We start from the raw sequence: 17,753 nt of genomic DNA, 5'->3' as shown, positions 1-17,753 counted from the left end.
TGGAAAAATTAACCAAGCCAGCAAAGGAATGAATGAAATGGAATTTAGGAAGAGAAAAGTCTAATTATATATTATTTAGATCCCCCCCAATATAAAATCCAAGAAAGTGTGCAGTGGAAAAGTTGTGGGGTTACGTGGCTTATACAATTGTATGATTATCAGGGGGTGGTGGTATCTTTTTCCCAACTGCAAAAGGAATATGGAGCCCTATTAATATGAGGATAAAAGGTATTTACCATTGAAATCTGCATTGATAAAGGAAGGATTGGAAGGAAACCACCTTTTCTTTTGCTAGAAGAAATTAGACCACTTTTTGCCAATGATAAATAATATGGGTGGGCTCTGTCGAAAATACATTTTAGACAAAAGCTACTTATGGAGAACCTTCAATTAAAAGAAAAATGGACGAGGAGATGGGTCTCATTGATGATTGGGCCTGGAGTTGAATGAAGGCATCGACCATGAATAACTCTCCTTTAGTTTGTTGAGGAATTCTGCAATATTCAAAGTGTTAGCTAAATTCCACAGGTTTATGTCCTAAATGTTTCCTGGAAAAAATTCATCCAGGTTTCCGTGGATCTGGCCACCACCGAGCGCTCTCCCTATAGAAGTGAATGGGAGCGCACCACCACTCCAATTCATTTCTATGGGGCAGACGCTTCATCTGAACCCCAAGATAGATATAGTGGCAGTATGGGAGCAGAGATGAATTACTAAGGTTATTTCACTAACTTTCACTAAACTTCTGGAAAATTCTTTAAAATAGAAGTGAACAGGAGAGGTGCATTAATAAACTTCAAATATACAACAACCTGCCAATGTCTAGCAATAGTGTGAGACTAGCCTTAGCCAGTAGAAAACAACTTTACTGCTCTTGTTAAGATTAAAAAGTTTCAAAAGATTCAACTCTGTTGCATCTGGTCATCAAACAAGTTGGTCAACACCGACAAGAAAGTCAGGCAGAAAACATCACCCTCCTCCATATGTAATTAGTAAGCTTCAGGTATGTGCAAAACATCCTTAAAGAAATGACTCATTCACAGCGAGTAGCAGGTAGCCGCTAAACCTGGACTACACCCTGGCTGCTGCTCTGCTAATACGGCATCAACTAGAATTCTACTTTACTACAGTCTGGAGGCCGTGCATGTAGTAAAGAATATATCTGTAGACAAAATGGAAACCTACAGCTGGATACGCTGCAGGATTAAAGGGGCTGTGCAGGTATTTACTGATGACTAGTGTTGATGCTTCATCCGATGTCGCTTCATTTAAAACTTTGGAACAACATTGTACGGAGATTAGTCTCTGTACAGTATTAGCGCTGTTTCACACGAGCGGATGCCGTGCGTGACATCCGCTCCGTAAATGACAGCCAAGACCCGATGCGGACAGCAGAAGCACGGAGCATTAACATGACTGATAATGCTCCGTGCCTCTCTGTGACCTCTTTACTACGAAATCACAGTGACAACTTTATCTCACTGTGATTTCGTAGTAGAGGTCACAGAGAGGCACAGAGCATTATCAATCATCCATACAGTATTATTCCGAAGTTTTGAACAAAGCGACTTCAGATAAAGCATCTAAAACTTGCTTCGCTCAACACTACTGATGACCGATCCTCAGGACAGGTCATCAATATCTGATCGGCAGGGGTCCAACACCCGGTACTCCCGCCATTCAGCTGTTTAAAGAGGATGTGATGCTCCATGTGAGTTTTACTTCCACTTCATTACACCGCCCATCGTCTCGGAAGTGCAGTGTAGTACAAGTACTCGCTTCATTCACTTGAATGGAACTAGTACTAGTGATTATACTACACCACAGCTACGGGGGAGACGACGTGCTGCGTAATGATGAGGAAGCAGCCTTACATGGAGCACTGACTCCTCTTCAAACAGCTGATCGGCAGGGGTGCCGCGTATGGACCACTGCTGATCAGATATTGATAACCTACCCCGACGATAGGTCATCAATTCTAACGGCTGGACAACCCCTTTAAACTCCAGCCAAAAGCATTTATTACCCATCACCAAGATTAAATGTTAAACTTATGAGAATCAGTTCAGTAGGACCACAATCGATAACAAGAAAGGTGGAAAGGTGGACTGGTGTGTCCCCCCCCCCCCCCCATCAGCATGACCTCTGTTATGAGAGAAAGAAGAAATTATACGTAGTACATATATCGAAATAGAAATTAACACCTTAGGCCTCTTTCAGGCGTGTTACAGAGTTCTCCGGCAGGCTGTTCTCTGGAGCTGCGTAGAGCATTTTTAGTCCGGCTGGATCCAAGCATATTTGCCAGGTAGAGGCTGGATCTCTTTATAGGCAAAGGGGACCAGCGGACACAAGATAACATCCAGTTATGCGGATCCAGAGATCTCTCCCGGAACAGCCTGCCGGAGAGCTCTAACACCAGTGTGAAACTAGCCTTTATACTACTAAATAGATTTTGCGGGTTACACAAAAACTCTGCTGTCCTGTGTCACTCCACCTTCATTGCACAATGCGTGATGGCATCACGTCCTCAGCAACTAATCACTGAATGCTGGTTCTCTTATGTCCCTCCTAAATGATCTTTTTAAGTAATTCAAGAACCACCAGATCCAGGACGTGTACATCTCCTGCATACTTACTTCTTTTCTCCTTCTTCTTAAACTTCCCTTTCTTCTTGCCATGGTCTTTCTCGTCATCAGACACTACATCAGGAGGCTCGTGGAGTATGTCATGCGGAGGGGATGGCTCTCCAGTACGGTACAGTCCAGGGAATTTTGTAGGGCTGATTTCTTCTGAGCTAGGTGTACGAGCCAGTCCCGCGCCATGCTCAGCCCTCCGATGTTCACTGGGGCTACTGGTGGGAGGCAGAAAGCACTCAGTCATTCTGCTGATGACAACTTACGGTAGGAACTGAGCCCGGTTTTCTGTTACCTGTCCATTTTACCTAGATGAGGAACAAAAACACAATATATATATATTAACACAAAAGTGATCCATTGTAGCTTTAGAATCAACATTCCTATTCATTCAAGTGAAGGCTATTTGTTTTATAACCCATGAGAGGACCCTACAAATAAGCTCTAGTAGCTGCTTCACATTACATCAAGGAGTGCATACCAGGGACCAGTTTCCTCACAAGGAAATTGCCTGTCTTGTCACGTTCCCATATAGGAGAAAAGAACGGGTCAACACATCAATTTACACGTGAAAAACCCAGTTCCATACTTTATTAATCCCTGTTACAAAAACCACCTCCTACGTCACATGACTGTTACACGGTGGTGCTTACTGTAACGTGGATTACTGATGACCAATTCTAAAAGAATTATGAAATGCTTGGCCTGCTTCTACACAGAAATTCTTTACGTTGGGGTAAAAAAAAAATAATGGAGTACCACCTAGATGAAAAGGCTGAGAATCCCTGATATGTATAATGGCTGGCAGACTGTTCACCCAAGGTCTTGATTTAGAATAGACCTGATAAGTTGGGTTCTTCTCTGTCAAATGTATTCTTTCCCCATTGTAAACCAGTGCTGTAGGCCTCTATCAGCTGTTCCCAAGCTTCATCTACATACATCGAATATGAATATTTGACAAAGCCAAAATCTGTATTAACTGGGATACTATGACCAGCCCAGTGTAACAAGTAAGCAAACATCCAACTTTTTTTTTTTTTTAAAGAACAAAAATCATATACCTAAAACAGACATTGGTATCCCATGTCATCACATCAATTTTACTCATCTATCACTAGACTGAAGATCAGAAGAACTGACCAGTGGTACTGTTAGGATACATGCTCACTAGACTGGTACAAGAATAGAGCTCTTCCGAGAACACAGGAAGTTTTCCGCTTTCTATTCAAAAACATGCTTTTTTTCTGCTGTGCGTGTGTTTTTATAGGTTTTTGCTTTTTCTCGCCCTTACATATTTTGGATCTTTTCATTTTTTTGTTACATACATGTGGTGTAGCTTTGTTGTAACTGGAATGATGCAGGTACTTTGCATCACGGCTTTATGAAAGGCCACAGTTAATTCAGGAATTTTTACAAGCAACGATCTCCAACGAAAGGAACGTCTGGTGTTTTTCTTGCTTTTTAATCCACACCGAGATCTTATCTGACTACAAGGTAGACTTTGAAGCTCTACAAAGATGCCAGCACTTTCTTTGGCTTGAGTTGCGACAGATAAGACATAAATAATCATTACTCCACGCAATATTTTGACGTTTCCCTTATGTTCCCATAATGCAGAAAGTGCAGAAGAAATTTTCCATCACAACTCTCAACTGTGATACCATAAAAGTGAGCTATTTCGTTTTGATGGTTTGAGCAAGGGGCTCCAGTATGGCTGTGGCTTTATTTTTGTGAATATAGAAACCTCATGCAGACTAATAACTTTTTTTTTTATTCAATAAATTATTCATTACAAACATATTAAAGAAAAAGAAAAAAACACTACATCAAGTAGGCCAGCACATGTCGACTAAATTCCCTGCATGATCCCCTGCAAATAGCTTGTCTAAAAAACAGACATGTGCCGGGCTACAATACACATTTATCATATTATTATAATCAATGCATATATGTTCCCCTATCCATCCCACATTACCTCAGGAGATTTTTTTTTATATAAAATGCTTTTTGGAGGAAAATATATTACCATCCAAAGGTTATTACATCATGAAATAAAGATTAGTTTTTTTAATTATGTAGAATAAGGCTGTACGTTGACTCCCATATTGTTGAATGGATTAGGCAGTGGCTGAGGGACAGACAACAGAGGGTTGTAGTCAATGGAGTATATTCAGGCCATGGTCTTGTTACCGGTGGGGTACCTCAGGGATCTGTTCTGGGACCCATATTGTTTATTATCTTTATCAGCCAAATTGCAGAAGGCCTTGATAGTAAGGTGTGTCTTTTTGCTGATGACACAAAGATTTGTTACAGGGTTGATGTTCCTGGAGGGATACACCAAATGGAAAAGGATTTAGGAAAACTAGAGGAATGGTCAAAAATCTGGCAACTAAAATTTAATGTTGACAAGTGCAAGATAATGCACCTGGGACGTAAAAACCCAAGAGCAGAATATAAAATCAGTGATACAGTCCTAACCTCAGTATCTGAGGAAAGGGATTTAGGGGTCATTATTTCAGAAGACTTAAAGGTAGGCAGACAATGTCACAGAGCAGCAGGAGAGGCTAGCAGAATGCTTGCGTGTATAGGGAGAGGCATTACTAGTAGAAAGAGGGAGGTGCTCATGCCGCTCTACAGAGCACTAGTGAGACCTCATTTGGAGTATTGTGCTCAGTACTGGAGACAATATCTCCAGAAGGATATTGATACTTCAGAGAGAGTTCAGAGAAGAGCTACTAAACTAGTACATGGATTGCAGGATAAAACTTACCAGGAAAGATTAAAGGACCTTAACATGTATAGCTTGAAAGCAATACGAGACAGAGGGGATATGATAGAAACTTTTAAATACATAAGGGAATCAACAAGGTAAAAGAGGAGAGAATATTTAAAAGAAGAAAAACTGCTACAAGAGGACATAGGTTTAAATGCAATATCAGGAAGTATTACTTTACTGAGAGAGTAGTGGATGCATGGAATAGCCTTCCTGCAGAAGTGGTAGCTGCAAATACAGTGAAGGAGTTTAAGCATGCATGGGATAGGCATAAGGCCATCCTTCATATAAGATAGGGCCAGGGGCTATCCATAGTATTTAGTATATTGGGCAGACTAGATGGGCCAAATGGTTCTTATCTGCCGGCACATTCTATGTTTCTATATGTGTAATTTTTTTGGTAAATAAATTCCATTAATCCATTCACAATGTCATGCTCTTTGTAAGATTATTGGGCAGTTTCTCTGCCTACAAGATATTATCACAGATGCTTGGTTTACTTTTGCAGTTCTCAAAACTGAATTTGACTCAGCAGAGATCACATGCCTCTTCACAGCAAAAATTTTATAACATGAACAGAGTTGAGAAAAATACCATAATCCTAAGTTCTACAATGCAGTATCAACTAACTAATATGAAAAGTTGTTATCTTCTTATCTACTTGCATATTATAAGTTATACCAGCAAGAATTTGTCTTTATGTAGAAAACTATGATTTAAATCAAGCCTTACTGACTAGTGATTTAAATCGAATCCACCCTGCTCAGAAGCCATCCTACATAACTGTGGACACGTAAATAAAGTGTCCATCTGATCCGGGTGATCCACCAGAGTACAAAGCCACCCCTACGTAAGAATATCTATGTCCAGTTTGCCCATATCAGCTCACATTATGAAGTCGATTGTTTTCCATAATATAGAACCCTTTCATAGCTCTTTATCTTTTCAAATTCAAATTCAGGATTTTTGTCCGATCCCCAATTCTTTTAGCCAAAGAATATTTATCTTCTTGCCTATGCTGTCAGAGGGAAGATGTCCCAATATTGTTAGTTCTATTCCTAACGTATATTTTAGGGAAGTCCTGCTACCTGGGGAGTATAATATAAACGATGAACTACGTTGAATTGAATAAGCCTATGGTTACTGGATATTGATGCCCATTTTATATTCTTATAAATAGCCCCCCAATTAAGTGAAATTGAATTCCCAATCTCTACTTGCCATGTACTCTCACTCCAAAATTTTGTGACCAAACTTAAACCCGTCTTAATTCTTTTGTACAGGTGAAACTCCAAAAAATTTGAATATCGTGCAAAAGTCCATTTATTTCAGTAATGAAAATTAGGCTATTTTGACACTTGCGGCAGTGTGATCCGGCGGGCAGTTCCGTCGTCAGAACTGCCCGCCGGATCCACCGATCTTGGTGTGACTGAAAGCATTTGAGAGACACATCCGGATGCGGATCCGTCTTACAAATGCATTGCAAGAACGGATCCATCTCTCCGCTTGTCATGCAGACAGACGGATCCGTCTTGTATCTTTTCACATTTTTACCAGTCTGCGCATGCGCAGACCGGAAGGACGGATCCGTCATGCATTCCGGTATTGCGAGATTACGGCGCTCTAGCTGTCTGACGTCGGGGAGCAAGGAGCAGATTCTGAGGATGCGGGCGATGCTGGCCTCATCTCAGGTTTATTTGAATATGTATCAAATCATTTTTTTTCACAATAAAAGCACACAGAGCTATGGGGACTGGGTATTGCGGATCTGCTAGTGGCCATCTAGCAGCCCATATCCTCAGCTCTATACACAAAATCCCGGTGACAGGTTCCCTTTAAAAACATTGAGATTTCAAGAACCATTTTACTTTTATTCCATACCATTTGCAACATTTTACTTATAGGACTTTGTTTACCACGGGTACCCAAATATCCAGATTCCAATACACTGAATAGATCACACTGAGAACCCCTAAACTCTCTTATAAAGTATTGAGCAGAGCTACCCACCCCATGCCCTATTGAATTTGAGCAGCCAGAAAATAACCCTGCATATAGAAGGGACAAACCCCCTTCCTTCTTCTGCTAACCAAAGGAATTTTAGTTTCATCCGAACTCTTTCTTCCCCAGATTAAAGGGGTTGTCCGGGTTCAGAGCTGAACCCGGACATACCCTTATTTTCACCCCGGCAGCCCCCCTGAGCCTAGCATCGGAGCATCTCATGCTCCGATGCGCTCCAGTGCCCTGCGCTAGATCGCGCAGGGCACGGGCTCTTTTGTTTTTAATAACACACTGCCGGGCGGTAACTTCCGCCCAGCAGTGTGTTCGGTGACGTCACCGGCTCTGAGGGGCGGGCTTTAGCTCTGCCCTAGCCGTTTTACTGGCTAGGGCAGAGCCAAGTCCCGCCCATCAGTGCCGCTGACGTCACCGGGGTTCCTGTCAGCCCCATAGAGAGCCCCGGTACGTCACCGCAGGGCATAGGGCAAAGGAGAGCATCGGAGCATGAACTGCTCTGATGCTCATGTCAGGGGGGCTGCCTGGGTGAAAATGGAGGTATGTCCAGGTTCAGCTCTGAACCTGGACAACCCCTTTAAGTCATTTATTAGATGTTCCATAAGGTTGAAGAAAATGTCTTTAATTCAGATTGGGCATGCAGTTAAGATATATAGAATTTGCGGGAGATTCTCTCAGATTGACTTAGCGTAAGCTTCTGCCATACTCTTATTTTACCTTTAAGTTTGTCGATCAGCGGAAACAAACTCAATCTATCGAAATCCTGTAACCTACCACCAATCTTGATCCCTAAATATTCAAACTTAGGCCCCATGCACACGGCCGTTGTTCACAGCCGTGTGCGGGCCGTGGAACCGCGGCCTGGATCCCTCCTGAGAGCAGGAGCGCACGGCGTCACTGGTTGCTATGATGCCGTGCGCCCCCTGCTGCCGGCACAGTACAGTAATACACTGGTACGATCTATACCAGTGTATTACTGTACTGTGCCGGCAGCAGGGGGCGCACGGCATCATAGCAACCAGTGACGCCGTGCGCTCCTGCTCTCAGGAGGTATCCAGGCCGCGGTTCCACGGCCCGCACACGGCTGTGAACAACGGCCGTGTGCATGGGGCCTTATCTGTAGGATTCAATATCCTGATATTTGCACTCTTACTGGGGACTGGACGATTCAGAGGGAGTAGTACCGATTTAGCCCAATTGACTTCAAAACCCGAGATAGAGCCAAATACATTTATAACGTTCATTACACGAGGGATTGCGGTCCATGTCCATCCATCTTTTATACTCAGATGATCTCATATTCATAGACTTATTTTATCATAGGGCCTCCCTCCTCCAAACCGTATTATACTTTTATCCGATCTTATTTTGCAGGCTAAAAGGTTCTAGAGGAAAAAAAAGAATTTAAAGGAGTCCGACTATGCCCCATCGATACTTATATAATCACCTAACGGAAAGTATAATAACTGTACCCATTTAATAAAATTATGTCCCAGGTTCATTTTAATCAATATCTTCCAAAGATGGTTCCACTCCACCCTGTCAAATGCTTTAGAAGCATCTAAAGACAAAATGGAGTGGTTCACACTCTCCCCCACTTGAGTATTAACCAATGCTCTTCGGATGTTCATTTGAGCATGCCTCTAGGGGATAAACCCGGTTTGGTCAGGATGAATCAATTTATCTATCACTTTCTTAAGTCGGTTTTAAAGAACTTTAGCGCAGATCTTGAAAATCGGTATTTAACAGTGATATTGGCCAGTAGGAGCCAATCTCGTTACCGTCCTTACCCCTTTTTTAGCACTAAAGTTAACCTGCTTCAGATAGTGATAACGGCAAGCAACCTGAATCCCAAGATTCATTAACAACTTGTAATAAGTAGGGGAGCAATGTCTCTCTATAACATCTGTAGCTCTCAAATGGGAGTCCATCAGAACCGGGGACAGAATTCCCATGAGTAGATCTCATCCCCTCATATAGCTCACTCAATTGGATTGGAATATTCAATTAGGCACTTTCTTCATCCGAAAGTGCAGGAATTACAGTATTATTGAGGAACTGGTCGATGTCATCCTCATTCCCTAAATCAGATTTATATAAGGGCTCATGTACACGACCGTATGCCCTCCGAGACATATGGTCCGTGAGCGGGCCATATGTCCTGGAGCGGCATACATCGTGCGCACGGGAGCGCACAGCATCATAGGTTACTATGATGCTGTGCGCACCGGGCCGCCCACGGGCTATTGTCCTGCACTCATATGATCTTACGAGTGCAGGACAATAGCCTCGCGGGTGGCCCGATGTACACAGCATCATAGTAACCTATGGCGCTGTACGCACGATGTATGCCGCTCTGGGACATATAGCCCGCTCACGGACCGTATGTCTCGGAGGGCATACGGTCGTGTAAATGAGCCCTAAGGATCAGAAATAGTCTACGAACTCCTGCTTGATATCTTCAGGTCCGTCTATTACATTGCCATTTCTCAATCTGATGCAGTTTATTTTATTATTACCCTTTTGATTCTGAATAATAGATGCGAGTAATCTACCAGTTTTACCGACTCGCAGAAATATTTCTAACCAGCAAAAAAGACTCTTTTCTGAGCTTTATTGGTTAAATAATGTTTATATTCCTCCTTTGCTTGTGCTAATCGCTGTTGAGTTACTATGTTTTTATTTTTGATCAGCTCACCCTCCAGAGCCCTTACCCAATCCTCAAGCTTAGCAAAGATGTGTTTAGTTTTCTTAATTTTATCCAAATATAATCCCCTCAGGAACGCTTTCAAGGCATCCCATACAAAGTGAATATGGGTAGAACCAACATTGGAATGCCAAAACTCTGATCTCATTACCTATGGTTTCCCAAGGCTAATCCAGTGAGGGTTCAGTCTAAAACTCCTAAGCCTTCCTCCCATGCAGAGATAGGTAGTGATGAGCGTGAGGTGAACATCGGCGAGGAGGGTGAGGGAGGCATCGCGGCACACCCATGTGCTCACGTCATGCCGCTACGCTCAAAGAAGCATGCAGACTAATTCTAGTTCTACTACTTACAAAGCCACATGGGGCCTATGTATGTCAGCGTTCCTCCAATTTCATATGTACAAATCCCACAGGAGAAAAAATGACGGCAAGATCCATCAAAAGTTGCATTACAGAGGCATTCGCTCCTAGAAACAACAGGGGAGAATATCCTCAAACAGTCTCCCTGCGAGTCCTATACTTACCAACGTTTTCATTTGTAAAATCAGGGCGTCTAAGCCCCAGCCCCGAGAATGTCCCAAACCCACCCAGGAATGCCCACCTATGGGTGGTGTTTAAATTAGCATCACGCATTTCAGTCCAGGACTGTCCCAGATTTTTACGGAAATTCAAGTCAGTTGGCTATGGACTCGGACAGCAAAGTGGATGACATTTTAACAAATCACATTCATACTATGAAAAAATAAAATCCATGCGTAACTTGAGATGCTATAAATATTCTAAATCCATCACATGCCAATTTATGTTGCAGATTTGTGCAGAAGGTGAAATTTGATGCAAATCCACAGCATTTCTGTGACAACCAAATTCTCACTATTTAAGGACCTGGCTGCTGGCAAATTCCAGGAGATAAGCCACATGTGACCGTACACCTAAGGCTACTTTCACACTGGCGTTTTGGCTTTCCGTTTGTGAGATCCGTGTAGGGCTCTCACAAGCGGTCCACAAGGGATCAGTTTTGCCCTAATGCATTCTGAATGGAAAAGGATCCGCTCAGAATGCATCAGTTTTCCTCCGATCAGTCCCCATTCCGCTGTGGAGGCTGCCTTCAGCGTTTTGCTGTCCGCCTGACGAAGCGGAGCCAAACGGATCCGCCCTGGCACACGATGCAAGTCAATGGGGACGGACTCGTTTTCACTGACACAATAGAAAACTGATCCGTCCCCCATTGACTTTCAATGGTGTTCAAGACAGATCCGTCATGGTTAAAGATGACATAATACAACCGGATCCGTTCATGACGGATGCATGAGGTCGTATTATTGTAACGGTAGAGTTTTTGCAGATCCATGACGGATCCGCAAAAAACGCTAGTGTGAAAGTAGCCTTAAAGGGGTTGTCCTGGATTTTAAAATTGATAAGCCATTGATAACAGATCAGCAAGAGTTTGAAATCCCGCTGATTAGCTGTTACCTTGTAGCTCCAGCATTTGTACTACTCAGTTGCGCACATTATGTGATGGACAGAGCTTGTAACTGCGGCGCTGCTCCCAGTAAAGTAAATGGGAGCAACACTGCAGTAACCAGTTCAGCCCACTAGACAGTGGATGGTGCTTAGTGTTGAGGGAAGCTCGCTTCATAAGCTACATCTGAATTCGCTTCGTTCAAAACATCGGATTAATACTGTATAGAGTACTCTATACAGTATTAAAACAGATGGGCTCTGATGAGCCAAAGTTATTTGTGAAGTCGTGCGTTGAATAAGTTCAATAGCCATCTGCGTACAGTATTAGAATGTACGGGCTCCAATGAGCCAGAGTAAGTTATTCTCGAAGTAACGCGTGACTTTGTTAAATAACCTCGATAGTTGATTTTTAAAGTGGAAAACCACTTTAAAACTTGAAACCAAATTCCTAGGTACTAGTCTGAACTCAAAAGTTAGGTTTCAAGTTTTAAAGTGGTTTTCCACTTTAAAAATCAACTATTGAAGTTATTCAATCAAGTCACGTACGACTTCGCAAATAACTTACCCCGGCTCATTGGAGCCCACACATTCTAATACTGTACGCAGACAGCTCTCCATACAGTATTAATCTGAAGTTTTGAACAAAGCGACATCAGATGTAGCAACACTAAGCACCATCCATTGCCTGGTGGGCTCAACTGGTCACTGAGAGGTGCAAAACAGGCCATCAATATCCAAATCCTGGACAACCACTTAAAAGTATATATTCACCAACTGCCAAACACATCCACAGCAGGTAAGCTAAGCTGCTATTAGGCCTTGGTTTCAATGACGCAGGTAAGGTGTGGAACAGAACAAAGGTATACAGCAGATTTGTATTTCTCTTCTTTTATTGGATCCAGTCCCAGTTTTAGCTGGGGAAACTGAATTATGAACGCTTCTCTGGCCTAAAATGGAGGCTGTAAATTAACAACAATATATCTATTTGCTTTTCACCCCTAATGCCCTTTCTCTGTACAGCAGCCATGCTTCCCCTTCACATGGGTCACAGCAAAAGATGATAGGTTTCATAAATGGATGACAAATTGTTGTGCAACAGTCATGTAAAAGCAGTCCTGCCTGGTTTCTTTTGACTTACTAAACCCGATTGCTCGATATGATTATATCACAGCTCTAGTTAAAAATAAAGCCTTTCAAATATTAACCAATGAAAGGATTTGGCCTTTAAAATGTACGCACTTACACGCGGTAAGATCTGTCGGTTATTAATGTACTGCTTGTAGTTGACATGTAAGCCCATCTCACATACTGTCATATAACCGTGTGATGCCCTTTATAATGAACCTGTTATCTCCCATCTACCTTCTCCCCATCCCTGATATACACATCACATGCCTCTTATTGCCCCTGCTCGCTGGCCGTCACTTCTTTTGTCTCTGGGGGGATTGTGTTTCACGTGCTGGGCAGCAAATAATACAGAGTCAGTCTGTCAAAGTAGTATAGCAGAGCAGACAGGAAATAATTACAGCACTCCCTTAGAGAAATTTTGGTGCAGTGTCTGCCTCCCATTGTTTCCAATGGGACGCAGCACTGATGTTCGTGGGCCGGCAGTTTAAAGCCGTGAAAACATCAAGAACAGACACGTCCATTCTTGGGGGCGGTGTGTGGACAGCCACCGCTTAAAGTCGCAGTGGCTGTCTACATACAGCTTAACTCCATTCAATGGAGCTAAGCAGTCAGAAGGTCAGTGGTATTTAAGGAACGACCCCAGCATAAACTGGCAGTATGTGCGGCAGATTTTAGACAGCGCCAAAATCTGCAGCGTGAATGTGCTTTATAGAGGAACAAGCATGTAGAAGCTGTAATAGTGGCAAACTTTGTACAAGGGGAGAGGAATCATGGAAACTGTAGTTCTTCACATATGTAATACCACCAAGAGAAAGCCCCAGCAGCAACAAAACAAAGGTGCATCACAGAGATGGGCAGGACAGTGAACATGAAAAATAACTACTTCAGAGCTGTAGATGCATCCTCTGGGGAGCATTTCAAATACATATAGTTATTTACTGTATTTCTAAAAACCTAGAAAAACCCTTTAAATCTTTGGTTGCTTTTTTTTTTTTTTTTTCTCCAGCACATCTAGCAAAAAATATTTACAAAAAAAAAAAAAAAAAAAAAAAAAAAAAGATGTAAGATGTGGTTTTATATTTACAGACTGATAACACAGACATCACTTCTTTATGTTTTTCATGAATCTGCTTCCACTGTAACCTACAAGTAGTCAGAAATAATAAAAGTACACATGCCACCAGTCTGCTCAGTGATGTCTAGTAGACACTATTCAAATGGGGAAGATTTGTTGCAGACATTTTTGGGACCGTTCCTTTTAGCTTAAAGGGTTGCCGTACACTGTATGGAACGGGTTTTTCAGTCGTGGACATGCTGTGTGTGAAAATAACCTTCTCAAGACAAAACATGAACATATTTGCCAAACATATATTAAACAGCAAAAGGTAAAAACTGATTAGGGATTTGACCCCCTGACGAATGTACGCCGAAGGTACGCGCGTTGGGGTAGTGCCACCCTGGGTCTCTTCACACACAGTTCATCTCCGGTGAGTTCCTGCTCCCCACCACCCTCCGTGGGCCATTTGACCTTGTTACTTACCCACTTGGTCTACTATTGACTGGTCTGCAATATATTTTCATTGCTACTATTATTATTTGCACACCATTTATTGCCCATCGGAGGTACATGTGCTGACGGGAACCTCACCTGGGACCCATATATTATATTCTATTTTTGCATGGGTTTAGATTTTTTATCCTGTACTTTATTCCCATGCTGTACATATACAATATTTATACCATTTTTTGTTCCATGTGTTTTCCTCCCTGGATGGCGCTTTCTGCTTTTTTGTCCTCCGCTTCTGTTTTATCATGTCTATGGCATCATACCCCTTGATTGTTTCCATCTATGTCATTTTAATCATGCTTTAATAAAATGTATTATACTTTTGGCATTATGAGCTCCTATTTTCTGTGTTTCTACTGATTAGGGATTCTGAATGACCCCATAGAGTAAAAAAAAAATTCAAGCTCTAGTTTTTGCCAAGATTCCAGGTACTGAATATATTATAAAGCCTTTAGGATTTACATTACTACACTAGCGACATTTTACCCTTTATTTAGTGGTTAGACAATAGGACCATTCATGGTAATGGAAAAAAAAAAAAAAAGTTAAGCACCAGCAGCACATTTCTCAGGGATTTATCCAGCTGTGGCTTAAAGGGGTTGTCCGGGTTAAGAGCTGATGCTGCGACGCTCTCCCTTGCCCTGCGCAGGATCGGGCAGGGCAAGGGCTTTTTTTTTATTTACAATAACACTGCGTTCGGTGACGTCACTGGCTCTGATGGGCTATCTTTAGCGCTGCCCTAGCTGTTTTACAGGCTAGGGCAGCGCTAAAGCCGGCCCATCACCGGCGGTGACGTCACTGGATCTCCTGAAAATGCCTTTACCCTGCGCGATTCAGCGCAGGGCAAAGGAGAGCATAGGAGCATGAACTGCAAGAAACCTTTGTATACTTTTTACATGAGCGACACATAATCCAGGACTGAAGGTTTCCACTACAGAGATACAGTCTACACCGCAAATACAGTCATCAAACCATTTCTCAAGAAGAAGGTCTCCGCCTGATAAAGATCCCCAGATCCTCCATCAGCATTTACTGGTAACTACTCCAGGGTGGACAACCTGCCATGGATACAGGGTGAGATCCAGGTAAACATTAGGCACATTGGCTAAAAGGCTCCTGTGCTCTGCCCAGCCCAACTCTAAAGAAGTGACAGCTGCTGCCTGCCACAGAGGGCCAGGTCCATAGCCCACATCATGTATAAGGGCCACTGGTCAATAAGGCTGGTGACATTTTTCAGGCTGATAATAGGACCTCCTCGCCTACGACTCCCCATGTAATACACAATATATAACAGCTATATTATACATACTCTGTCAGCCAGTATTCACACATACAGCACTGGCGGATGGATACATAAACTCCAGGTAATCCTGCTGCCTAGCGTACACATCTCTCACCTGTGTCCTCCCCCTCCGCCTCGCTCTGTCACTATGAGCCTTTCTTCCTCTTCCTCCTGGACTCAGTACTCGGCAGGAAGCGGCGTAGCGCAAAGTTCTTCCAACAGGATATCGATAGAGTAAAAACCCAGCTCTCACATGTGTCTCTATTTGGTGGTGATTTCTCCATTTTTCGGGAGACCAGCTAACCCAAGGTAGAAGCAGCTCGTCTGCGTTCAGCGACGCATTAGGAGGAGAGACAGATGAATCTGGTACATTTCGGCCTCTAGTTTATGAAAGGGCTTTTTTCCGTGACAGCGTGCGCCTCACAGTCAAGTAATCACTCGTAGCTGTAGGGGCTGCCATGTTGTGGTTGGCGCGCCGCCATCCACAGAGCTGGTGTCTACAGGGAGTAGAGAGGTCCTTGTGCGGCCACTTGTAAATAGTTTTATGGCAGGTTGTTTAGTCTTCTGTGCTGCCTTTTTAACCCAAGTTTGGAGTAGAAATAGAATTTAAAGGAGGGACTGTACAGGCTTTATAAAGGATTTCATTTGTACAGGGGCGGACTGTACCTCTTGCAACCAAGAGACACCTATTATAGTAGGGCCCAATACACACACAGATAACCGCAGGTGCAGTGCCAAAATAGCAAACACTGATAAACCAAAAATGGGCACACTGCTCCAAAAGTTCATAACGAAAACGGGTCTTTATTGAATAACATATAGTTAAAAAAAAAAAATAAATATATATATATATATATATATATATATGGTGTTGATATCCAGAACCATGGTCACACAATATAAGAGGTAAACCTAAACAGATAAAACCGCACTGTGGTACATCCACACTAAGCCAATATTGCACAGTATCCAGACCCGGAAAAAGGTGCCTCCACAGGACACCCCAACACGTGTTTCGCGTTAGCATCTGTGCATTCCGTGTCCGCATGGCTGTTCCGCAAAAAAATAGAGCATGTCCTATTCTAGTCCATTTTACTGACAAGGATAGGACTGTCCTACTAGGCGCTGGCCGTTCCATTACAGAGCGCACACTGGCGGTGTCTGTGTTATGCGGATCCGCAATTTGCTCCTCCTCCTGACCGGCCGCTGTTCTACCTCTGACTGGAAGTATATACTCTGACCGGCCTACACAAGGGCAGCGCAGGAAAGTCGCACCCTCACTGCTCGTCTCCAGCTATGAGTGCAGCAGCTTCCATCTCCTTACTCTGCGTGCTCGAACACAGTGCAGTCTTCAGAAAGGCAGGGCGCAAAATTATGGACAGAGAAAACACTCGTTTTTTGCAGACTGTCCGTAAATTTATGGACGTTTGGCAACCCTGGACTATAGTATGGCAAAAAAGCTGTGACATCAACAATTACAGTACCCCACTTGCCCCTAGCTCTTCATCCTGCAGGTGAGCCTGCCTCTGATGCCCACTTTGGGCATGTGTACCCCTACATAAGCTTGTGATTACTCACCGTGGCCCATAAATACCTCTTATGTGCATGTGACATACTTTAAAAGGGTTTTATGGGTGTTTAATATCGATGACCTTTCCTCAGGACAGTAATAAAAGTAGTTGTAAAGCAGCATAATAATGGACCTTCTGGCCTGTATGGAATGCACCAGCTGTGGAGGGACAGCCAATCCAACGCCGTCCCATGGACATAGACGGTTCAAAGAAGGTAGCACAGCAGCATATCCAGTGTGACTTTTATTGGGGACCAGAGTGCACTTTCTCAAGTACTTGAGAAAGGCTACTGCGTAGCCGAAACATTGTATTTGTGTGTGCACTCTGGTCCCCAATAAAAGTCACACTGGATATGCTGCTGTGCTACCTTCTTTGAACCGTCCCTTTACTCAGGACAGGTCATCAAAAACATCAACAGGGGTCCGACACCCAGCATCCCTGCTAATTGAGGAGGCCACGGCACAATGGCATCCATTGGATAGTGGCTGTGCCCGGTATTGCAGCTCGGGCCCCATCACTTGAATAGGACTGAGCTACATGTATATCTGTAAAGAATAAATCAAGGCAACTGGACGTACTGTAGATTTCTTGAAAATGTTTCACTCGTTTTTCCAAG

At 43.1% G+C, this 17,753-nt stretch overlaps 1 protein-coding gene across 2 annotated transcripts in view; it reads right to left on the bottom strand.

Moving 5' to 3' along the window:
* Nucleotides 1-15,750, bottom strand: part of RALBP1 (ralA binding protein 1) — a 43,489-nt gene extending 27,739 nt beyond the window's left edge. Inside the window, exons 1-2 of one of the 2 annotated variants that reach the window (XM_044293026.1) lie at nucleotides 15,682-15,750; nucleotides 2,637-2,941 (exon numbers count right to left, since the gene is read on the bottom strand). In XM_044293026.1, the coding sequence (XP_044148961.1) occupies nucleotides 2,637-2,880 (244 nt within the window). In that variant the 5' untranslated portion in view covers nucleotides 2,881-2,941; nucleotides 15,682-15,750. Of the gene's footprint in view, nucleotides 1-2,636; nucleotides 2,942-15,593 lie in introns of both variants that reach the window. The other variant, XM_044293027.1, reaches the window with a different exon arrangement.
* Between the last annotated feature and the right edge of the window lie 2,003 nt (nucleotides 15,751-17,753).

This window comes from Bufo gargarizans, chromosome 5 (genome assembly GCF_014858855.1).
Source record: "Bufo gargarizans isolate SCDJY-AF-19 chromosome 5, ASM1485885v1, whole genome shotgun sequence".
In the NCBI taxonomy this organism is placed as follows: domain Eukaryota; kingdom Metazoa; phylum Chordata; class Amphibia; order Anura; family Bufonidae; genus Bufo; species Bufo gargarizans.
This window is presented reverse-complemented; position numbering and strand designations above follow the sequence as displayed.